Source organism: Rana temporaria, chromosome 1, assembly GCF_905171775.1.
Source record: "Rana temporaria chromosome 1, aRanTem1.1, whole genome shotgun sequence".
NCBI classification, from domain to species: domain Eukaryota; kingdom Metazoa; phylum Chordata; class Amphibia; order Anura; family Ranidae; genus Rana; species Rana temporaria.
The window spans coordinates 62366830-62385748 of NC_053489.1; the positions used below are offsets into that span (position 1 = coordinate 62366830).

Here is an 18919-nt window from a genome sequence, read left to right on the forward strand (position 1 = left end):
TTCCCGGCGATCTAGAAAAGCAAGATCGCCGCCATTACTAGTAAAAAAAAATCATAAAATAAAAATGCCATAAATCTATTTTGTAGACGCTATAACTTTTGCGCAAACCAATCAATAAACGATTATTGCGATTTTTTTTAACCAAAAATATGTAGAAGAATACGTATCTGTCTAAACTGAGGAATATATATATATATATTTTTTTAATTGTGATATTTATTAAATAAAAAAGTGAAAAATATTGTGTTTTTTTTTTTAAATTGTCGCTCTTCTTTTGTTTATAGCGCAAAAAATAAAAACCGCAGAGATGATCAAATACCACCAAACAAAAGCTCTATTTGTAGGGGGGAAAACATAAAGATTTCATTTGGGTACAGTGTTGCATGACTGCTCAATTGTCATTCAAAGTGCAACAGCGCTGAAAACTAAAAATTGGTCTGGGCAGGAAGGGGGGTGAAAATGCCCTGTATGGAAGGGGTTAATGGAATTTGTGCTGGCTCTCCTTTTCTGCTAACTGCTTTGCTGCCATGCTTGATCAACGCTGCATGGGAAACGCACACAGAACGCAGGTTTTCAGCTCCCAGCGCTGCCATCCTTACTGAGGGAAACAGGCAGTGGAGCCTTGCGGCTTTACTGGCTGTTTCCTACTGTGCATGCGCGAGTCTCGCAGCGCTTTTGTGAATGGGCTGCTGCTTTCTGGGATACACACAGTTCCCAGAAGGCAGCGTGCCCCATTCCCCAGAAGACAACGTGGGGAGGACGAGGAAGAAGACCTGCCGCGGTATGGGAAGAGGCAGATTAGGAACTTCTGCATAGCAACAGACATTTCTGGTAAGTAAAAAAAAAATATATATATTTTTTTTTTTTTACGGGATTTTTGTGTATTTTTTTTTTTAAGTGGAACTCCACTTTAAGTGCCATTTTTATTTAAAATGATTACACAGCATATACCTATTATCATTTACAATTAATTAGGGATCCCCAACCTTTTGTATTGAATGGTATTGTAACTGTACTGTCTCCTTTTTTTTTATTATAAAGTGCTGTTGGCGTTATATAAATCCTGTGTAATAAAAATTATAATAATTATAAAAAGGCTTTATTTGTAGGCACTCATACCTTTATCACATACAAATTTTAACATTTAAATCTTCTTCTCTTTTTGAGGTTATTTCACTTCTATGGCATATCATTGCTGAATAGATCTGAATCAGGAACAAAAACGTATTTTGATTCATTGGAATCTCTCCCAGCTATGCAACTGTTGACGTAGATGTGTTGATGTTCAAATGCAGTAGCATAGAGCAAGTAATCATCGATTGTGTAATTATATTCTAATTACTGAAATGTGATGAACGGTGGATTCTGATTGGTTACTAAGAAAGATATGAAGACATTTTACATATACACAGAAATATAGTAGTCAACTAGCTACAATGTAGAAAAGACTGTCAGAAAATGGCTCTATAGCACCACATGGTGGTCAAACCGGTTATTAATGGTCTATTTTACACATTTATTTAAAACATAACTACTCTGACATTCACAGACATGACTAGGCATGATGGGAAATGTAGTTCTGAACAACTGGGGGGGGGGGCATAATTTGGAGACACCTGATTTAAAGGATAAGTTCACCTTTTAAAAAGAAAATGCATTTTTTTTTGCCAGCAAAAAAACTATGCAATTAGCGGACCTCCAGCACTTGCAGAACTACAAGTCCAATGAGGCATAGCAAGACTCTGACAGCCACAAGCATGACATTCAGAGGCATGATGGGACTTGTAGTTTTGCAACAACTGGAGGTCCGTTAATTGCATATCCCTGCTGTAAAAAATTGCACCCACGATCAGTAGATCGCGGGTGCCACACAGGACTCCTGCAGACTGTCAGGGTAGCTGTCTGCTCGTACCTCGTACGGACAGGCAGATACACAGAGGGGAGATCCCCAGCTTGCTGTCACTTTTTTTTTTCTTCACCAAAAAGAACAGACACAAGAGCCAATAGTGGTCTTTTTGGAAGTAGGATGGTGGATCTTTTTTTTTCTCTTCCTCTCCCTTTTCTCTCGGGGTATAGAAGGACATAATAGGAGAACACACGATTCAAGTAGAAGAAATGGAGTGTGTAGAGACAGAGCAGACATACCCCACCGTAGCGAGGGGTGATGCGGAAGAGGGGAGGTGAATTATAATTCTTTTTTTTTTTTATATCTTTCTTTACCTTTTTTTTTGGGGGGGGGGTAGCATAATTGATAAGTTTTTGATATGACAATCTTAGATTTTCCCTGCAATGTTCAATTGAGTCTAGTATGTAAATGATGGAACGTAAGAATGTACAATGTTGTATGGAATATTGTTACCAATAATAAAAAAAATTGATTATAGAAAAAAATAAAAAAGGAAGGGGAAAAAAAGAAAGCTTGCTGTCGCTAGACGTAACGGATTGAGTGCCAGCTGCAGGAGTGGAAACATGTAACGTTCCCAAAGGTTAACTTATCCTTTAAAGTGGCACTAAAATCACAATTTGTTTTCTATAAAATAAAAAAAATGCATTGGGCCAGATTCTCGTAGTTTCGCGTAACTTTGTGTGGGCGTAACGTAACCTATTTAAGTTACGCCTCCGCAACTTAGACGGGCAAGTGCTGTATTCTCAAAGCAATTGCTCCGTAAGTTGCGGCGGCGTAGCGTAAATAGGCCGGCGTAAGCCCGCCTAATTCAAATTTGGAACAGGGGGGCGTGTTTTATGTAAATGTTCTGTGACCCGACGTGATTGACGTTTTTCACGAACGGCCCATGCACCGTCTGTGGAAGTCTCCCAGTGTGCATTGCTCCTAATACGCCGCAAGGACGTATTGGTTTTGACGTGAAAGTAAATTACGTCCAGCCCCATTCACGGACGGGGCTGGACGTCCAGCCCCATTTACGCAAACGACGTAAAATGTTCAAATTTCGTCGCGGGAACGACGGCCATACTTAACATTGGTACGCCGCACTTACGCCACCATATAGCAGGGGTAACTTTACGCCGGGAGAAGCCTAACGTAAACGGCGTATCTGTACTGCGTCGGCCAGGCGTACGTTCGTGAATTCGCGTATCTAGCTGATTTACATATTTCGACGCGGAAATCAGCGTACACGCCCCTAGCGGCCAGCGTAAATATGCAGTTACGATCCGACGGCATAAGAGACTTACGCCGGTCGGATCTAATAGAAATCTATGCGTAACTGATTCTATGAATCAGGCGCATAGATACAACCGGCCGGACTCAGAGATACGACGGCCTATCTGGAGAAACGCCGTTGTATCTCCTCTGAGAATCTGGCCCATTATGTTTAAATATAAGTAGAATGTGCCATGTATTTATCTCTCAAATGCAATCTTTATTTTCTGCTATGATTAGACTTCCTGGTATAGGGTGGCTACATTTGTTCTCTATGCCTCCTTGTGTATGTGAATGTAGCCACCCTCTCCCGCTCACCCTCCCGCTCACTACACATCTATGTACAGATATATTCAGTGCTATGGGAATTGTAGTACTCAGAGAGGAGTATGTGACCAGAAAAAACAGGTACTGTGGGGGGTTGGGGGGGGGGGGGTACATCTTCGGAGGATCGATAAGAGAATCTGAATCCTGAACATAATAAATGGTAGGAGGCTTTTTTGAAAAATGGCTTACTTGATATTTTAGAACAATTGATGTAATAAACATTTAGATCAGTGTCACTTTAAGTTGTCCATACACTAATAGAATTATTTCATTCTGCCAGCTATGCAGTACAGATGGACAAATATGCAGTGCCAGCAGCTAGCAGCTGTCAAAATACTTAAATAGGGGTTGCATCTGTTTGGATGCAGCTGCTGTTCGCCCATCGATTTTCCACTAGGCTCCTTCGATTTTTCGAAGAATGTTGTGTGGAGGATTTCATCAGGGACTAATCAGAATTCACCAGCTTTAGTAATATATCCTTAATTTGAATAGCAAAACATATTTTGCTAATCCTCTAAAATGTTGGAAGCAGTACAATATGTATTGTCTGCTGATTGCTAAGACCACAGAAATGAATCGAATGCCATCATGGGAGTGTCATTAAAGTGGTTGTAAACCTTTGAAATGAAACATAAAGCATATCCTTCTACAGAGTGTATTTGCCCTGATCCAAAGCACCTAGTGGTATTTCTGGCTCCTGTCTCCTTCCTCTGCTATCTGCATGAGTAACTACTGACAGTCTATGCCAGGGTTGTGAATTAACCACTTAAGCCCCGGACCATTTTGCAGCTAAATGCCCAGGCCAGGTTTTGCGATTCGGCACTGCGTCGCTTTAACAGACAATTGCGCGGTCATGCGACGTGGCTCCCAAACAAAATTGGCGTCCTTTTTTCCCCACAAATAGAGCTTTCTTTTGGTGGTATTTGATCACCTCTGCGGTTTTTATTTTTTGCGCTATAAACAAAAATAGAGCGACAATTTTGAAAAAAAAATCAATATTTTTTACTTTTTGCTATAATAAATATCCCCCAAAAACATATATATATAAAAAAAAAAATTTCCTCAGTTTAGGCCGATACGTATTCTTCTACCTATTTTTGGTAAAAAAAAAACGCAATAAGCGATAGTTTTATTGCATTTTTATAATTTTTTTTTTTTACTACTATTGGCGGCGATCAGCGATTTTTTTCGTGACTGCGACATTATGGCGGACACTTCGGACAATTTTGACACATTTTTGGGGCCAAAAAATGCATTTAAATTGCATTGTTTATTGTGAAAATGATAGTTGCAGTTTGGGAGTTAACCACAGGGGGCGCTGTCCGTGGCAGTGACGTAGGTGGCACCGCCCTCTCAGAGGAATTCCACGATACCCCGGGGCGAGAGGCGGCCGGAGGCGGAGCGCCCGCAGCCTATCTGCGCTCGCCTCGCTCCAGCCCCCTCGAAGCATAGGCCGCAAAGCCGCGGCCTCAATTAGCGGCGATCGCAGCACGACGAGATCGCGGGTGGGGGCCGGATTAAAAGGTCCGCTGGGCCGTATACGACCCGCGGGCCGTAGTTTGCCCATTCCTGTTCTATGGCTACACCAAGCAATCCCAGGAAAGCCCCCCCCCCCCAATCACAGCACATACCATGTGATTGACAGCCTCAAGTGTGCATGTTTTCCGATGAGACTGTGGGTGTGTTCTTTGCCCCACTCAGGTCTCAGATTACACTCAGCTCCTTGCTATATACTGTGCAATGTGTGATATCAGATCTTCTGAATCTCAGGAATGTTCTGCAAAATGTGTGCTTTAGGAAGCTGTAGAGGAGAGAGGTCAACAGATACAACTTATGTGGAAGGATTTGTTTAGGTTGGTCACTTCAGTGGGTATATAATGAATGGTTTACAACCACTTCAAGCTAAATGTTCAAAGGCCCAGCTAAGGTTATAGAAAGCTTGGAAAACATTAGGCTCTCCAAGGTAGCCTATCCTACAGGTAACGTTCTTATTACTGGGCTTTTGCATGACTGTGTCAGATAAGTGCGCCCCCTAATGCTACAAGCCTGAATGTGAAATATTACCAGAAAAATATGGCACAACGAGAACATAAAACATTAAAACATGTTGAAAGATGTTTGGCCATGCATAAACAGAAGAATGCTTGCTGAACATATACAATAGTCACTCCGTATGTTGAGTGAATAATACGTCACATTGATAGGAAATTTAAAGAAATTCGATTTTTTTTTTGCCACAAGTAATTTTCCTTTATAGAAAGTACTTGCAGCTCATAATTTTTTTTTTTTCCAAGAAAACACAAGTGCAAACTGAAGTGATCATATTTACAACAATATTTTGTATGACGCGACAATCCTGGCGAGTAAAATCCTATAGGGAGGGTGATGTATGAGGTTGCAGGAAAATGTCATAGTAGGCTCAGTCATTGTCATAGATGCAATCTGTGAATAAAGAATACAAAAACATCATTTGTCTGTTCTATCGACTAACCGTAATGTCCGAAGATGTTTCTGTTATAATCCTGAGGCCTCATGCACACTGGACGTTAAAATGATGTTATAAAAACGCCAGTAGCTCTGCAGTGAGTTTTTCAGCTTTTTTCAACGTTCTTTCAATAGCGTTTATTAGCGTTTTTCCGCGTTAGCGTTCTTTAGCGTTTTTTGTTGAAGAAAAAAAAAATATTTTTTTTTATTTATTTCAATGGATCAAAAACGTAAAAAACGCTGTTGAGTGTTTATCGACGTTTATCAGCGCTAGGCTGCTTTCACATTGAGGCGTGCAGCCGCGGTGACGGTATAGCCGCGCTATTTGTAGCGCGGCTATACCGTTGTATTTACCGCGATATTCGGGCGCTAGCGGTGAGGTTTTAACCCCCGCTAGCGGCGGAAAAAGGGTTAATACCGCCCGAGCTGCGGGCGGTATTACCGCGCTTTCCCATTGATTTCAATGGGAAGGCGCGGTATAGGAGCGGTGAACACACCGCTCCTATACCGCGGTAAAGATGCGGCTAGCAGGACTTTTGGTGCGCTCCTGCTAGCGCACCGCTTCAATGTGAAAGCCTTCGGGCTTTCACATTGAACACTACAGGGCATGATTTTTCATGCGGTATAGCAGCGCTATTTTTAGCGCTGTACCGCATGAAAAACGCCTCAATGTGAAAGGGGCCTAAGGCTGGAATCACACTAGTGCGGTGCGAATTTCAGCTCTCTTATCTCTGCAGAGAGATAAGAGAAGTGTTCAGCAGATTAGCAACGGTTTAGATGAGAATTTGGAGACCTGGGAGAAGTTACGGGTGAGAGGAGAGTGGGGGAGAAGTGTATTGAGCTGAATGAGAGAAATTCCTGAAGAGAAATGAACACATCTGCGAATCAGCTGCGTACCTATAGAAGATAATGGGCTTGAATTCGCACCTGAGCCGCACCGCAATGCCTAAAAGCCGCACACGGTTTGGCGGCAATGCGCAGTGCGAATGCATCGCACATATGTGAACCAGCCTCATTGAAAACAATGTATTTTAAAATGTTCTGCGAATTGGATGTGGTTTAAGCCGCACTCAATTTGCATAGGTGTGAACCTGGCCTAAAAGTTTCAATTTGTATGCAATCAGGCAGGCCCTTGCACTACATGGTTTTGGTAAAGCTAAAGCCTTATACACACGGTACGATTGTTGGCCAACCGAGCGTCTGATTTTTGTCAAAAGGGCGTGTGCTAGGATCTTGTCTTGAATACTAATGTTACACAAATTGTCGTGCCACAAACACGAACGTAGTGATGTACTACAAGGAATTTCAGCTCTTGAGCGCCACCCTTTGGGCCCCTTCTGCTAATTTCGTGTTTGGTGAGCATTGATTTCTGAGCATGCGTGTTTTTACTTTTGTGTGACGGATTTGTATACTGACCATCAGAAAATCTGACGTCAAAAAACGTTGTCCGCCGAAAATTTACTAGCCTGTCATCCAACATTTGTTGGCTGAAAGTTGGACAGCAATTGTCAGAAGGATATAAAGACTGAACCTGCGCTGGGACTAGGATAAAGGCTGCTGCCCCCCTAAAATCTGTCCCCCTAGGGAGAAAGGTGATAAGGTGAAATGCGTTGGGCCAGCGCCACCACCCCAACGCATTTCATCAAATTGTCAGAAGGAGCGTACTAACGGTCAGATTTTAGGACAACAGTTTGTCAACAGATAATCCCCTGCCAACAATCGAACCATGTGTACGAGGCTTTAAGGGAACCAGACAACAAAAGTTGTATAATGTGTATGGGGTCTTAATAAATCCACCCCAGTGTCTCTTTAGGCTGGGTTCACACTATTGCACATTGGCTGCATTTTTTCCACATACAATTCGTAATAGCAATAGATTTTGACCGGCGCGTATAGCCGTAAGCAGTCTTTGTTTTATGTTCATTGTAAATCCAAAAATATCTGCACTGATTCTAAGGCCCCTTTTTACAATGGGGCGGGAGCCGCGGTGGCGGTATAGCGCCGCAAAAAATACCGCTATACCGTCGGATTTGCGCTAGCGGTGCGGTATTTACCCCCGCAAGCGGCCGATAAAGGGTTAATACCGCCCGCAATGCGCCTCTGCAGAGGCGCATTGCAGGCGGTATTGCCGCGGTTTCCTATTGTTTTAAATGTGAAGAAGCGGTATACACGCCGCTCCTCTCACCGCTCCAAAGATGCTGCTTGCAGGAGATTTTTTTCTCTCCTTTCAGCGCATTGCCTCAGTGTGAAAGCTCTCGGGCTTTCACATTGAGAAGGCTGGGCAGGAGTTTTTCAGGCGGTATAGCAGCGCTATTTTTAGCACTGTATCGGCTGAAAAACTCCTCACTGTGAAAGGGGCCCGTGGACTGTAAATATTCATGAACTTACCTTCTCCAATATCGTCATAAATTTCCCCATCATCACTGCAATAAAGAAAACACATGATTTAATAATAATAATAATAATAATAATAAGTCAATAGTAAACATTAAAGTATAACTAAAGACAAAACTTTTAGTTTTAACCACTTCCTTACCGGGCCTATTCTGACCCTTCTCTCCTACATGCAAATATCATATATTTTTCCTAGAAAATTACTCAGAACCCCCAAACACTATATATGTTTTTTTTAGCAGATACCCTAGGGAATAAAACGGCGGTCATTGCAACTTTTTATCTTGCACAGCATTCGCGCAATCATTTTTGAAAAAAAAAAACGGTTTCATGAATTAAAAAATAACAAAACATTATAGTTAGCCCAATTTGTTTGCATAATGTGAAAGATCAAGTTACGCCGAGTAAATAGATACCTAACATGTCACCCTTCAAAATTACACACGCTCGTGGAGTGGCGCCAAACTTCCGTACTTAATTTTTTTTTTACTGGTTACATGTTTTGAATTAGGATGGTCTAGGACTAGAATTATTGCTCTCGCTCTAACGTTCGCGGCGATACATCACATGTGTGGTCTGAACACCGTTTTCATGTGTGGGCGGGACTTATGTATGCGTTCGCTTCTGCGTGCGAGCACATGGGGACAGGGGCACTTTAATATTTTTTTTATAGTTAATTTTCATTTAAACTAGGAAGCGGTAATAATGTCATATCATCGCGCCCAGCCTCCGACGAGCATAGAGACTCCAGTGACCATCTGGTCCGCCGGAAATCTCTATGGTAGGCATCCGGGGCCGGCGGATCACCGATCAAAGCGGTGAGTCGGTAAAAGCACCGGAGGGCGGTGGGATTGGGGGATGTCCCCTCTCGCCGCCCGTAAGAACGATCAAGAGGCAGAAACTGCCGATATGATTGCTCTTACGGTGCACAGAATCGCAGGCTCTAAAAGAGGATATCTGAATGATGCCTGTAGCTCCCGGGTCAAAGTCAAGGACGTCCACCCGGTAAGAAGTGGTTAAACAGAGTGGTGAGGGATTAGAGCCCTTGTCAGGTCTTTATTGCTGTCAGTTCCCCGTTAGGGAGATTTACCCTCTCTATTTATCCTATTTACCATTATCATTAAAAGTGAAAGTAAAAGAAAGTCACAAATTTTGCAATTTTATCCAATGGGGACTCTAGTTCTGGTCACCTGGGAGGCCCCAATGGATTCATTTAATTTGCAGGGATTTCCTCTCACTTCCTGTTTGGCTATGAGACAGGAAATTAAGGTAAATCACTGCAATGAGAAATAGATGGCAAAAAAAACAACTGACACATTTTTGCCTATAGTTCTGCCCATCAAACAAGAGTTTATACATTTCCTTATTAGCCAATATGTTTAATTACCAACTAGATTTATGGGTCATATAAAGGTTAAAACAAATGTAAGCCCAAACTCGGTGACATTTAGTTTGCAGCAGCATTGCTCTGTATGTCATAAATAGCTGTTTTCTTCTCTTTTTTTTTGTAGAACATAAAGCGTTCACCTTCACCTTTCATCATGAATTTACATTTCTTGGGATCAATTTCCTCCTTTTTTTTTTTTTTTTTTTTTACGCAAACATATAGTCATTAGGGAGAGCACTGTACAGCAAAATACATTACATGATCCTTCGCTGACAAATGTTTTCAGGTGACAAGCAGGGCTGGTACAAGGATTTCTGACACCCTAGACAAACCTAATTTTGCCACCCCTCTTGACTCCACCCCTGACTCCACCCCCTTTGTCATGCCCATGTATATCCCTACTTTTTAATGAAGTGCCCATCAAATGCAGCCTCACCAGCGCCCATCAAATGCAGCCTCACCAGCGCCCATCAAATGCAGCCTCACCAGCGCCCATCAAATGCAGCCTCACCAGTGCCGATCAAATGCAGCCTCACCAGCGCCCATCAAATGCAGCTTTACCAGCGCCCATCAAATGCAGCCTCACCAGCGCCAATTAAAGGCAACCTCACCAGCGCCCATCAAATGCAGACTCACCAGCACCCATCAAATGCAGCCTCACCAGCGCCCATTAAAATGCAGCCTCACCAGCGCCTATCAAATGCAGCCTCACCAGTGCCCATCAAATGCAGCCTCACCAGTGCCTATCAAATGCAGCCTCACCAGTGCCCATCAAATGCAGCCTCGCCAGCGCCCATCAAATGCAGCCTCGCCAGCGCCCATCAAATGCAGCTTTACCAGCGCCCAACAAATGCAGCCTCACCAGCGCCAATTAAAGGCAACCTCACCAGCGCCCATCAAATGCAGCCCCACCAAATGCAGCTTTACCAGCGACCATCAAATGCAGCCTCACCAGCGCCAATTAAAGGCAACCTCACCAGCGCCCATCAAATGCAGCCTCACCAGTGCCGATCAAATGCAGCCTCACCAGCGCCCATCAAATGCAGCTTTACCAGCGCCCATCAAATGCAGCTTTACCAGCGCCCATCAAATGCAGCCTCCCCAGCGCCAATTAAAGACAACCTCACCAGCGCCCATCAAATGCAGACTCACCAGCACCCATCAAATGCAGCCTCACCAGCGCCCATTAAAATACAGCCTCACCAGCGCCTATCAAATGCAGCCTCACCAGTGCCCATCAAATGCAGCCTCACCAGTGCCCATCAAATGCAGCCTCACCAGTGCCCATCAAATGCAGCCTCGCCAGCGCCCATCAAATGCAGCCTCACTAGCGCCCATCAAATGCAGCCTCAACAGCGCCCATCAAATGCAGCCTCACCAGCGCCCATAAAATGTAGCCTCACCAGCGCCCATAAAATGCAGCCTCACCAGTGCCCATCAAATGCAGCCTTGCTAGTGCCCATCAAATGCAGCCTCACCAGTGCACATCAAATGCAACCTCACCAGTACCCATCAAATGCAGTCTCACCAGCGCCAATTAAAGGCAACCTCACCAGCGCCCATCAAATGCAGCCTCACCAGTGCCGATCAAATGCAGCCTCACCAGCGACCATCAAATGCAGCTTTACCAGCGCCCATGAAATGCAGCCTCACCAGCGCCAATTAAAGGCAACCTCACCAGCGCCCATCAAATGCAGACTCACCAGCACCCATCAAATGCAGACTCACCAGCGCCCATTAAAATGCAGACTCACCAGCGCCCATTAAAATGCAGCCTCACCAGCGCCTATCAAATGCAGCCTCACCAGTGCCCATCAAATGCAGCCTCACCAGTGCCCATCAAATGCAGCCTCACCAGTGCCCATCAAATGCAGCCTCGCCAGCGCCCATCAAATGCAGCCTCACTAGCGCCCATCAAATGCAGCCTCACCAGCGCCCATCAAATGCAGCCTCACCAGCGCCCATCAAATGCAGCCTCACCAGCGCCCATAAAATGCAGCCTCACCAGTGCCCATCAAATGCAGCCTTGCTAGTGCCCATCAAATGCAGCCTCACCAGTGCACATCAAATGCAACCTCACCAGTACCCATCAAATGCAGTCTCACCAGCGCCCATCAATGCAGCCTACCAGTGCCCATCAATGAATGTTTGCTTGCTGTCATTCATTCGGGAGTCAGACACAGTCCTCCGCCGCCGCTGCGCCTCTGACACTATGTACGAACGGAGCAGCGGCTGCCTGCTGATGCTGAGACCTAGTTGCTTGCTTCAGAGAGAAAAGAGTAGCAACACTAGTGGCCTAGGTGTGCTAGGCAGCAGTGCGCTCTAGGCGGCTGCCTAGTTTGCCAAGTGGTAGCTCCGGCCCTGGTAACAAGAGAAATAGGCTATGCTGGTTGCTATGCTGGTTCAAGTTTGGTTTTCTGATGGTGACAAAGGCAGAATACCATGCCTGCACAATGAGCAACCGCCTGGCCACTTATAGTCTTCACTAGGAGCACATATGACAAGGTGACAACACAGGAGAACAGGGACAGAGGGTTGTCACTTTATAACAGGAAGTGCCTGCACAAGGACCAGATATTAGTTTAAAAGGATTAAAGTTGACTTGAAATTGCGTTGTCATGTTAAAGATGAGATTTAATATCTGGATTTATACATTTGCTGTAATGATCATAAAAAGTAGAAGAATAGGCACAGCTTTTCAAGACACTACATATTTTTTAATATATAATTTGTTGAGAAGGTGGAGTCTAAAGGGCTTTCCACTTACATCAGCAAGTGGACCCTGTGTTCAGTCTTATCTATGGATTACTTATTATTTTATCTATGCTGTTGATGATTGGTAGAAAAAAACAATAAAAGCATACTTACTGATCAGCTATATTGCTCCTTAATACGTAACCATCTGCAAAGCAACACATTTTGATTATGACACTGGAAAAACAAATATATGATTCCTCCTGTATTGAACTGTATTGTAATTGTACTATAATGTCTGCCCTCATGTTGTAAAATGCTGTGCAAACTAGTGGATCTATATAAATCCTCTATGTTAATAATAATTAAAGTAGAACTATGGCTCCACTAAAAAAAAGTGCAGCAGCACTAAGACCGTGTCAGGAGCATCCTTCACAGCTGCTTGTCTCATTCCAGTATCCTGGTTTTGGTGGTGATACATTCTCTGCCTGTCCACCGGCAAGGCGATTATTGTGGACAGTCCCTGGGTGGAGACCAAACCAGATTTAAGCCAGCAAAGCCTGCAGTCTCATGCTTGTGATATTGTGTTATTAACACATGCTACAAGCTCTCTGTCTGTCCTTCTCTGCTGTTTGGATTCCCTAGTTGACGATCTTGGATCAGATATTGACTACTCTCTGAACTACGGACTGACTGAACTGCCTAAAGACTACGGATTTGACCCTGACTATTCTGAACCTTGCCTGCCTTGTACCTGGACTGTCATTGAACCATTCTGCACCTGTTTGCTTTGCTCAGTTTGTGCCTGCCCCTGTGTGGTGGCCAGGCACTATAGCATTTTGTATAAGTAATGGGGGTAACCGAGTACCGGTAGGCCTGATATAGGTGAAGAATACAGAAGCCAGCTATAGAGTCTGGCCACCTGCGTTAGGGGTAAGCATGATATTCTCGTGCAGAAATAGCAGTGGGACAGTCTCATGTAATGTGTCTTCTGAAGCATGTCCCCAGTCTCCAGCATGGTTGCAATATCTGATTATCTCCTGTTGCACATGTTCAGTCTGTAACAGCTTTCTGTAGTATTACATTCATTGATTATTTGCGGCCCTTTGGTGATGTCAGGGGCCACACTTGAGGCCGACTATATCAAGTAAGTTGACCACCACCTACTTAGACACTCCCTTCAGGGAGCATAGGAACATTACCCTTTACTGCAAATCACAAAGTCACTAATGACTGGTACTGAACACACAGAAATTACCCATCGCAGCAGGCTTTGGGGAGATATAACAAAATCATAAAGAGCTTATGTGGGAAGCAGTCAGCAATGCCTATCTACAGTAAGCAATGTGACAAAATCTTGACATTAACCCATTTTAAAGTATATGTGACCCCTTTTTATAAGTGATCACATAACATCAGCTGCCTAGAGGGCTCAGAGAGCTAGGGATGGAGAAATAGCAGTACACTGACCTTCCCAGTGAATGGCTGTGGGGGGGTCGTTTTAGCACAAGTCTGATCACTGGAGGACAGGCAGGCTGTTCTTTCCAGCACAGACAGAAACCTAACCACACTGGGATTGATGTGTTTTCATGCCTAATGAGGTCAGTTAGAAATAGTAAAGCCGTAGGTGACTTGCAGACACCAGGGATTTCACACATAGGAAGCAATACAAAGAACAGGATACTTTTTAACACAAGTACATGGTACAACAGGAATGTGAAATGTGGAGGTAACATATTCTTTAAAGAGGAAGGAAACCCTGATGGGCATTACTTCCTCTTTGTTTCCCTGCAAAGGTAAATCATAATGGGCATCGCATCACATAGTAGCCCATTATGTGACACTTACCTGCAGGAGAAGCCCACAATGTCCCCGTCTTCCTCGTGAGTAGCGAGCGGCCATTCTTCACCCCTCTTCCTTCCGGGGCCACGAACTCTGGCTCTGTGAGTGGCCGGAGTCGCGTGATGTCACAAGCCTCCACTCACGGCATGACCCGAGTTAGAAACTCTGGGGCATGCGCAGAACAAATCGCTGTACGGCGATTTGCAAATATCTCCTAGACCGTGCAGGTCTGGGAGATATTTCAAGCACCTACAGGTAAGGCCTCGTTCACACGACCGAGTTTCTCGGCAAAAACCAGCAAGAAACTTGCTGTTTTTTTTTTTTGCCGAGGAAACCAGTCGTGTGTACATTTTTCGACGCGTAAACTGTCGAGGAATTCGACGAGCCAAAAAGAGAGCATGTTCTCTTTTTCCTCGATGGGAATGGAGAAAATTGGCACGTCGAGATCCACGACAGCCTAACAAGGAACTCGACGAGCAAAACGATGTGTTTCACCCGTCGAGATCCTCAGTCGTGTGTACGAGGCCTAAGGCCCCGTCCACACGTCTGAGGAACTCGACGGGCAAAACTCATCGTTTTGCTCGTCGAGTTCTGTGTGAAGCCGCCGAGGATCTCGGCGAGCCAACTTTCCTCATTGAACAACGAGGAAATAGAGAACATGTTCTCTATTTGGCTCGACGAGGAACTCGTCGGCTTCCTCGGCCGAAAGTGTACACACGGCCGGGTTTCTCGGCAGAATACGGCTCCGATCGAGTTTCTGGTTGAATTCTGCCGAGAAACTCGGTCGTGTGTACGGGGGGCCTCAGCCTTAATCTAGGCTTACCTGTAGGTTAAAGTGGTTGTAATGGGTTTACAACCACTCTAAGGGATATATATCATGTGACCTTTATGTACTTACATTTGCCCTCATTGTTTCTACACAGAAGTGTGGAACCACTCGAAAGTTGTATCACATCCAAGGTTTCTCCAGCCTTCAGAGGTAAGTCTTTGGATCCCCATTTCTTCGTTGACAGATTTAACACTACCTGGACTGTGGAGAGTGCCCGGATCTCTCCTGTGAACTGCACAACAAAGACCTTAGTGGGTTACATTGTTGACCACAAATATAATACAATATAACAATGGTGCTAGCTGAAATATTGCACAGTGTTTATAAGAGAATTAATACTTGCTTTTTTTTTTTTTTTTTTTTTTTTTAGGTTTTGACACACATTATTAATTTGCATGTCTCAAATTATATAAAACCTAATCTTTATTGTTTCGTAAATAAAATCTTTTTATCAAATCATCTAATTTGTATGTTTTTATTTCACTTTTTTTACATACTCTATTTTACACATTTATATTTAAATCCCATTTTGTTATGTATCAGCTCTCTAGAACCCATTGTACTTTTTCCTATTTCTCTCCAGCATAGTTGATTTTTCTACTTTCCAAAACGTGCTCTGAATTTTCGATCTTGCTTTTTTTGTAGCTGATCCTTCTATCATAGGTTCTAGTCTATGGATGTTTCCTATAAATTGTTAATTCTCAAGTTTCAATAAGAAGGATGAAATGAAAAAAAAGAGATAGAAAATCTTGAGTAAGTTTTGAAAAATAAAGTATATAAATATACTGGAGAGAAATAGCAAAAAGTACAGCATGTTCTAGAAAGATGGTAAATGATAGAAGGGGATTTAAAAAGTCACATAAAATGCACACTTGATCTCTTTGTAGAGTTTGTAAAATCTTTTAATAAACGGTTTAAAACAGATTACACTATGTGCTGCATTGAGCTCTATTTCTATGGGATACAATCTATTGATATACTGTATAAAAGAGTGAAGTGCAGCCGTACCTCCGGGGATGAAGATTAACCCTTATGTGGGTAGCTAGTGCTTTTGATGGTACTACTAACATAATCAAGTTAAGGTCCACCCAAGAAGGTGAGTCCAGGCCTATTGTGTGTATGTACCCGGAGTACACATACATGTACAAGTATTACACAGAGAGTGTTCACAAGTCAGTTCGTAGATAATGGCTTATTTGGACACAATTTACATACTTGGAAGATTACATTTGGATTTAAATGCATGTATACAAGTTGACGTAAACTCTTCTGATTGATCATTGATTAAATGCTTACAGACATACCCCACTTTTAAGTACACAATGGGGTTTATTTACTAAAGCTGGAAAGTGCAATATCAGGCTCACTTCTGCATATAAACCAATGAGCTTCTTTTTTTTTTTTTTTTCCTCCCCCCTCCCTCCCCTTGCTACCTCACCGTTGCTGCACTTGCTACCATCTTTATAACCTTCCTGCCTTGGCTCCTGTTGGGTCTATACCCTTGGATTTTCCGCATAGCTCCAGGATTTCTTAAATGCCCTCCACTGTTCCCACTTTTCTTTATGGGCTATTTTACCTTTCTCTAAGCTGTTCCTTAGGCCTTCCATATTATGCGTTTCCTCCACCGCATCTATCCACTCCCAAATAAATGGGCTTTCCACCTCCTGCCATTTTTTGGGAATCAGCCTTTTGGCTGCATTTAGAAGATGTGGAACCAGAGAACCTTTGTAAGGCTTAACCGCTTCCCCACCTCCATGGAAAAGTACAGTCCATGGGTCATTCTTTATTTCCTTACTGGTGATATATTTTATAAATCCTAAGATTTTTTCCCAATACTTTTTTACTTTAGGGCATTCCCACCATAGGTGGGCCATAGTACCCAGGGACTTGCAGCCCCGCCAGCAGTCAGTCAGCAGTCAGCTGACTGGCCCTCCTTAAATTTACTCAACCTTACAAGCTTCTAACCCCAGCTTGTTCAATTAAGCTTTGGTAATAAAACCTGGAAGCTCATTGGTTTCTATGCATGACTGAGCCTGATTTTGCGCTTTTCAGCTTTAGTAAATAAACCCCATTGTGTACTTAAAAGTGAGGTATGCCTGTATATGTGTTTGTTAAGTATCTGATTGATGAATACACTATTGATGTTATTTTGTGTGCGTTGGGTTAGGAATGAGGGATCAGCACTAATTTAAAAAAAGCACAAGTGTTTTTTTTTTTTTTTTGGGTTGGGTAACCCATTAGACAATCTGTTAAGCCGGCTATAGAAGGAGCAATTTTCTTCGTGTTGCAGGAAATAAAATTGCTTGATTCCCCCATCAACACCGTTCATGTTTAATTGTCTTGTACAATTTTCCTTTAGATTTACCAAAAACTATATAATATGAGGTCAAAACTAAACAACTTTCAATTGTATCTAGTTAGGCAGGCCCTGGAACTACATAGTTTAAGGTAAATCTAAAGGAAAATTGTACAAGAAATTTAAACATGTATGGCCTGCCATACTGTGGTAATGGGGAATCCCTCCTGCGGAGTCATTGTGTTCTTTCTGGCGAGGGGGGGCGGGGGGGGGGGAAAACCTTTACCAATCCAGTCCTAGGACATAGACAGGCAAATTGGCCTTCTTTCCTATTAATTCAGTTCACTGAAAAAATGACGCACTATGCCACATCGCAACGCGCAGAAATATATAAAGAAGAATGAAATGTCATCTGTTTCACCAAAATGTTACCTTAAATTTTTTCCTGAAATCCTTCTCCTCTTTTTCCAGCTTCTTGAGAGTCTTGTAATCTGATGACCTTCCCAGAGTGTCATTTCTTTTGCTCATACACAAACTAAAATACATACAAAATATATGTAATTTTCTGCCTTAGCAAAAGGTACATTATATATATATATATATATATATATATATATATATATATATATAGTATAAATGCTCGGCCCTAGACACATTTGTTTCATTGTGATTAGGGAAGACTAGGTTAAAGGGGTTGTATGGGTTTGCTTTTCTTTTTTTTTTTAAATAACAAACATATCACACTTACCTCCACTGTGCAGTTCGTTTTGCACAGAGTGGCCCCGATCCACGTCTTCTGCAAATTAAGCTTTACCTCATTTACTAACCTCTGGAACAAACTGCACTTTGCAAATTGCACAGTCTATGTGCCTTTAGTAAATCAACCCCAATGGCTCTTATTTCACAAAGAACTTCAGATATAATTTTTAAGAGACTCAGGCCTCGTACACACGACCGAGTTTCTCGGCAAAAAACAGCAAGAAACTTGCTGGGAGATATTTTGCAGAGGAAACCGGTCGTGTGTACATTTTCGTTGAGGAAACTGTCGAGAAACTCGACGAGCCAAAAAGAGAGCATGTTCTCTATTTCCTTGACGGGAATGGAGAAAATTGGCTTGTCGAGTTCCTCGACAGCCTGACAAGAAACTTGACGAGGAAAACGATGTGTTTCGCCCGTCGAGTTCCTCGGTCGTGTGTACGAGGCTTCACACTTCTCTTTGAAGCAAATATGGAATAAAATATACAGTTGCTTTTAAAATACTAGTTGCCTGGATGTTAGGCTGACCATCTGAAAAACAGGAGTGCAAAACAAACTGCACCCCTGTGAACTACGGGAGAAGTACAGCCAAATGAGCTTTGGATGTATTTCTCTTTTAATAAAATAGCATAAGTAATTTTAATCAGCTGTCGTTTTCACTACTGGAGGCATAATTAAAGTTCCATCGGTTTTTGATTTCACATATACCCCTTAGGTGTCAGTTGCACCCCCTCCATAAGCCGTCCCCCC

The 18919-nt window shown here is 43.0% G+C and overlaps 1 protein-coding gene across 2 annotated transcripts in view; it reads right to left on the reverse strand.

Annotated features, from left to right (window-relative positions):
• Window positions 1-5577: 5577 nt before the first annotated feature.
• FYB1 (FYN binding protein 1) overlaps window positions 5578-18919 on the reverse strand; it is a 164611-nt gene continuing 151269 nt past the window's right edge. For both annotated transcript variants that reach the window (XM_040338638.1, XM_040338646.1), the window contains 5 exons: window positions 17846-17948; window positions 15187-15349; window positions 12621-12654; window positions 8360-8394; window positions 5578-5929 (listed from right to left, as the gene is read on the reverse strand). In XM_040338638.1, the coding sequence (XP_040194572.1) occupies window positions 5907-5929; window positions 8360-8394; window positions 12621-12654; window positions 15187-15349; window positions 17846-17948 (358 nt within the window). In that variant the 3' untranslated portion in view covers window positions 5578-5906. The remainder of the gene's footprint in view (window positions 5930-8359; window positions 8395-12620; window positions 12655-15186; window positions 15350-17845; window positions 17949-18919) is intronic.